Here is a 5,378-nt window from a genome sequence, read left to right on the forward strand (position 1 = left end):
TGACAGTTATATGTCTGCTTTAAATCATCAGGTTTACACTCACATCTCTTTCATCATTTATTACTGACATTTAGCTGTTTGGTTCCTAAAAGGCTCCTAAATTATAAAATGTATGTATTTTGGGGATTTTTGTAGTATTTGATGTTTAACAACATATTTTAGTTGGTAATTTTTAATTTACAAAAGTAGTTTTTATACTAGTTTTAGCAGCAACTGTAAGCTAGTAATGTTGCTAACATCTTCATAATAAACATTAATTTAGCTCAGCAACACATGAATGTGTCATCAGCATTTATGTCAGTGAGTAACTTTGAGTCAATTGTTCATTCATCGTCTGCAGTGTTTGTCATAATGATAAGAATTAATTTTTATGAGTTGAGAATGCAGATTAGTTTGTAAAAGTTAGAAACGCTCATAAATCCTGAAGTTAGAATGTTATTGTTGAACAAGGAGTTTATAAAAACAACTGAAAACTGTGGATGAGGAGGCAGAAGGCAGCTCTGCTATGTGACGGTCAAACTTTATTACCAAAATAAAGTAACTGTATCAGTGCTGGAGAAAAGATCTTTCAGAGACATACAGTGACTGTGATTAGCAAACATGGAACAAATATATAATTTATCTGAAACAATAAAGGAATCTGTCTCAAAGGAGACGACAGGACTTCAGAAAAACTTGGTCACACCAGAGGACCACCTGAAGTTAGCTTCTGATTCCACAGATGGGTAAAGGGTCATTTCACAGAGATGTTTGTTCAGATGTAAGTGGAGCCAAATCAAACCAACCCCTCCTGTGTGTGTCTGAACATGTGTGTAAACTGTGTTTCCTTCAGTGAGCTGTAGAAGCTGTCCAGTGTGGACGTGGTGAACTTCTGCTTGAGAACAGAGTCACACTGAATGTCAGTCAGCTCCAACTGAACATCTGCAGGAACATCTGCTGTGAAACTAAAGCAAAGATCAAAGCAGCTCAAGGTCTGCTTCTAACTCTGTGACGTCTGAGAAACACTGGTTGAACTCAGCGTGGAAGTCTGTCTGACCAATGACCTATCTGTCACTTTGACTGGAAGTTACATCCAAAGTGACCAGTGCTGGAAAAGCTGGGAAGCATTTGTTGGTTTGTTGTTGGGAAACAGCTGAGTTTGACTTTGAACAGGATGTAACTCTACTTTCAACTCACAAGACGTGACACGATACTCGGTTCAAAGATCAAAACAATCCTGGACTCTCAGAATGAAACAATCCTGGGTTCACAGAAACACACTCGTCTCTCAGGAGTCTTTAAGAACTAAGAACAGTTCTTCAATTCTACATAACCTTCTAAAGTTGTGTGACCTTTGACCTCAGGTGTCAAACTCATTTTCATATGGAGCCAAAAATAAAAACATTTTCCAGGTCAAGGGTCAACCAGGGTCAATACGATTTAAAAAAGTAATAAATAAATAATTTTTGACCTTGTCAAAGGAATAATAAAAACGCCAAAAATAAATAAATAAATAAATAAAAACTTTATTAAAAGCTACAAAAAATTGTGATAATGTTTTTTTTCTTTTCAATTTTTCTGTACAGTTTTTGAAACTTCTGCATGTTTTTTTATTATAACCACCAGAACATTCAGCTTTTGGTATCGTTGAAACTTTTCAAAAAAATATTTTTATTTACAAACTTTTTCCACATTGACAAACATTGATTTGTTTTGAAGTTCTTAAAAATATTGTTCTCTTTGAAATCTGTTTCAACATACCTTCTCTGTTTTGTCTTTTTATGCTACTTTAAATTTTTAGCTAATATACATTTTGATACAAACTGACTTATTGATATTTTTAGCTTTTGGCTACTTTGACTTTTGTCTATCTTTTGAAATTTGTAGCTTTAGGCTACTATTAGATCATTTTTACCTAGCTGATCACTCTTTTAAATATTTATCTGCCACTTTGCTATTTTTATATTTTGGTTACTGTCCAGAATGATGAGTTGAGATGAAGGATGCAGAGAAGGAAAGTCAGACAAATACAGAAAGTTGGAGAGAACCACAACGACTCTGTGACGATTATGAGACAAAAATAGTTGAATAATTTTTTAAAGGATAAAAAAAAACTCATAAAAGGAAGTTGAGACATTTGGGAGACTCCATCATGAATGCAGTTTGCCAACTGATCTCAGCTCAGTGAGATATTACCTTTAAATAGTTTAATATTCATGATAGTCAACTTTAAAACTGTTTGACTTTATTCAGTATCACAGGTTCTCTACGATGTTTTTCATTAGACATTCAACCTGTTTAAAGGAAACAAAGAGTAAAAGAGCACCTCCAAGCAGCTTCATGTTCCTCTGACAACAGCTGCCAATATGATTCAAAAGTAGAAGGTTCATGAGACTATAGTCGACCTCTCAGGTTGTGAACTTAAGAGGAACTGCAAACCCAGTTTGACCAGACAGATCGTGTTGATGGTAGAAAAAGAACCAAGGAAACCATCCAAACCATTCAAGATGAACTCCAAGGTAAAGCTGCGTCACTTTCTGATCACAGCGTCCGTCACATTTTAATTCTTCATGGGTTCCATAGAAGAATACCCAGGAGGACTCCATTATTGTGAGAAAGACAAAAAGTCAGACAGGAGTTCATTAAAGTTCATGTTTTCAAACTCAAAGTTTCTGGAAAATATTTCTTGAACTGATGAGACTAAACAGGAGCTTTCTGGCTCGAGTCCCATCAGTTGTGTTTTTCTGATTATTGTGGAAGGATAACAACAAATTTACCTTCGTCTTTAATAAGAACATGTCCAATGTTGACACATGTTTGAATGATACAAACTGAAGAATTAAAGTTTGTGTTTGATAGGACTGATGAGCTAACGGCTAGTTTAAACAGCTAAAACTGAAGTGAATTGTTGCATCTTCAAACAGCTCGAATGTCAAAACTTTTATTACAACTCTATAAAACAATATTTGATAAACATCCACATGTTGTTTGTTCACTCTGTAGTAATTGACAAAAATATCTCTGGTTATTTATTAGCATAAATATCACATGAAGCATCAAAGAGTCATGTTTTATAAAGTCAAAGTTCTGATTCAGAAGTGGATCCATTTGTCATCACATTACAAAGTTTATTTAAATGTTACTTATTTAGAAATATTTCAGTATTTTAGTACTTACTTGGCTTTTTTGGAAACTTTGACCACTGGCAGCAGCCTCAGAATAGACTTCATGTCTTTAGTATATTCCCATGGGTTGAAATCATCCAGAATTTTTCCTGATGTCAGTAAGATGAAGACCAGAGCTGACCAGTGAGCAGGAGACAGTTCATCTGTGGAGAGACTTCCTGAACTCAGAGACTGTTGGATCTCCTCCACTAGAGAACCATCATTCAGTTCATTCAGACAGTGGAACAGATTGATGCTTTTCTCTGCAGACAGATTCTCACTGATCAGATTCTTGATGTACTGGACTGTTTCCTGACTGGTCTGTGAGCTACTTCCTGTCTGTGTCAGCAGGCCTCGTAGGAGAGTCTGATTGGTCTGCAGTGAAAGACCCAGGAGGAACCGGAGGAACAAGTCCAGGTGTCCATTTGGACTCTGTAAGGCCTGGTACACAGCACAAAGGTGGAGATATTTTAGTTTTGGTTTCTTCAAACTTAAAAATCTCTTGGATTTTGTTGGATGTTCTTCCATCAGATTGAGCCCAGAGTTGATGAAGGTCAGATGGACATGAAGAGCAGCCAGAAACTCCTGAACACTCAGATGGACGAAGCAGAACACCTTGTCCTGGTACAGGCCTCTCTCCTCTTTAAAGATCTGTGTGAACACTCCTGAGTACACTGAGGCTGCTCTGATATCGATGCCACACTCTGTCAGGTCTGATTCATAGAAGATCAGGTTTCCTTTCTGCAGCTGCTCAAAAGCCACTTTTCCCAGAGACTCAATCATCTTCCTGCTCTCTGGACTCCAGGGTGGATCTGTCTCAGCTCCTCCATCATACTTGACCTTCTTGACTTTGGTGTGAACCAGCAGGAAGTGGATGTACATCTCAGTCAGGGTGTTGGGCAGCTCTCCTCCCTCTCTGCTTTTCAACACGTCCTCCAGAACTGTAGCAGTGATCCAGCAGAAGACTGGGATGTGGCACATGATGTGGAGGCTTCGTGATGTCTTGATGTGGGAGATGATCCTGCTGGCCTGCTCCTCATCTCTGAACCTCTTCCTGAAGTACTCCTCCTTCTGTGGGTCAGTGAAGCCTCTGACCTCTGTCACCATGCCAACACACTCAGCAGGGATCTGATTGGCTGCTGCAGGTCGTGTGGTTATCCAGAGGCGAGCAGAGGGAAGCAGTTTCCCCCTGATGAGGTTTGTCAGCAGCACATCCACTGAGGTGGACTCTGTAACATCAGTCAGGATCTGATTGTTGTGGAAGTCCAGAGGAAGTCGACACTCATCCAGACCATCAAAGATGAACACAAGCTGGAAGTCTTCAAAGCTGCACATTTCTTTGGTTTCAGTAAAGAAGTGATGAACAAGTTCCACCAAGCTGAACTTCTTCTCTTTCAGCACGTTCAGCTCTCTGAAAGTGAATGGAAACATGAAGTGGATGTCCTGGTTGGCTTTGTCTTCAGCCCAGTCCAGAGTGAACTTCTGTGTTAAGACTGTTTTCCCAATGCCAGCCACTCCCTTTGTCATCACTGTTCTGACTGGTTCATGTCTTCCAGGTGGGAGTTTAAAGATGTCTTCTTGTCTGATGGTTGTTTCTGGTGTGTGTGGTTTCCTGGATGCTGTTTCAATCTGTCTGACCTCATGTTCATCATTGACCTCTCCAGTCCCTCCCTCTGTGATGTAGAGCTCTGTGTAGATCTCATTCAGAAGGGTTGGGTTTCCTGCTTTAGCAATCCCCTCAAACACACACTGGAACCTCTTCTTCACACAACTTTTAAGGTTACGATGAGAAACTGCTGCAACTTGTCCTGAACAAACAAAATCATACATTTATTAATTAAAGAATAAATTCCTCTCAACAATGAAATCTCAAAAGTTAAATATTTATAGAAATCCTCTTACTGCTCTGCAGACGGTCAGCCAGCTCCTCCTGCTTCATCCTCCTCAGGAAGGAAACTGTGATCTTCATCAATGCCTCTCTGCTCCTCCTCTGCTCTTCATCATCACCCTCCAACATCTCCTCATCCTCCCTTTGACTCTCTAAACATTTTGGGTAATCTTGACTCAGAACCTTCTGGATCTTCTTCAGCTCGTTCTTCACAAAAGTGACCATGTTGTCCTCCAGCAGCTGGAACAGAAAAATATCTGAATGACACATCAGACTGAAATCATGGAGCCAAACATCAGATCCATGTAGGACAGACTGACAGTCCACTGGTCTACGTGTTGGACAGA

At 39.3% G+C, this 5,378-nt stretch overlaps 1 protein-coding gene across 1 annotated transcript; it reads right to left on the bottom strand.

Moving 5' to 3' along the window:
- Nucleotides 1-3,152: 3,152 nt before the first annotated feature.
- Nucleotides 3,153-5,301, bottom strand: LOC119429552 (protein NLRC3-like). Its single transcript, XM_037697161.1, has 2 exons — nucleotides 5,046-5,301; nucleotides 3,153-4,951 (listed from the first exon to the last, which is right to left on the bottom strand). The coding sequence occupies exons 1-2, from the start codon at nucleotides 5,299-5,301 to the stop codon at nucleotides 3,153-3,155; spliced, it is 2,055 nt and encodes a 684-aa protein (XP_037553089.1).
- Nucleotides 5,302-5,378: the final 77 nt, after the last annotated feature.

Source organism: Nematolebias whitei, unplaced genomic scaffold (genome assembly GCF_014905685.2).
Source record: "Nematolebias whitei isolate Nwh7 unplaced genomic scaffold, NemWhi1 Nwh_scaf_2628, whole genome shotgun sequence".
Lineage (NCBI taxonomy): Eukaryota > Metazoa > Chordata > Actinopteri > Cyprinodontiformes > Rivulidae > Nematolebias > Nematolebias whitei.

Bases quoted from the DNA above. Each gene is read 5' to 3' on its own strand.
- LOC119429552 (XM_037697161.1), bottom strand. From the start codon at position 5,301: ATGTGTCATTCAGATATTTTTCTGTTCCAGCTGCTGGAGGACAACATG. The intron at 4,952-5,045 runs GTAAGAGGATTT...TTGTTTGTTCAG, and splicing joins GGCTGACCGTCTGCAGAGCA to GACAAGTTGCAGCAGTTTCT.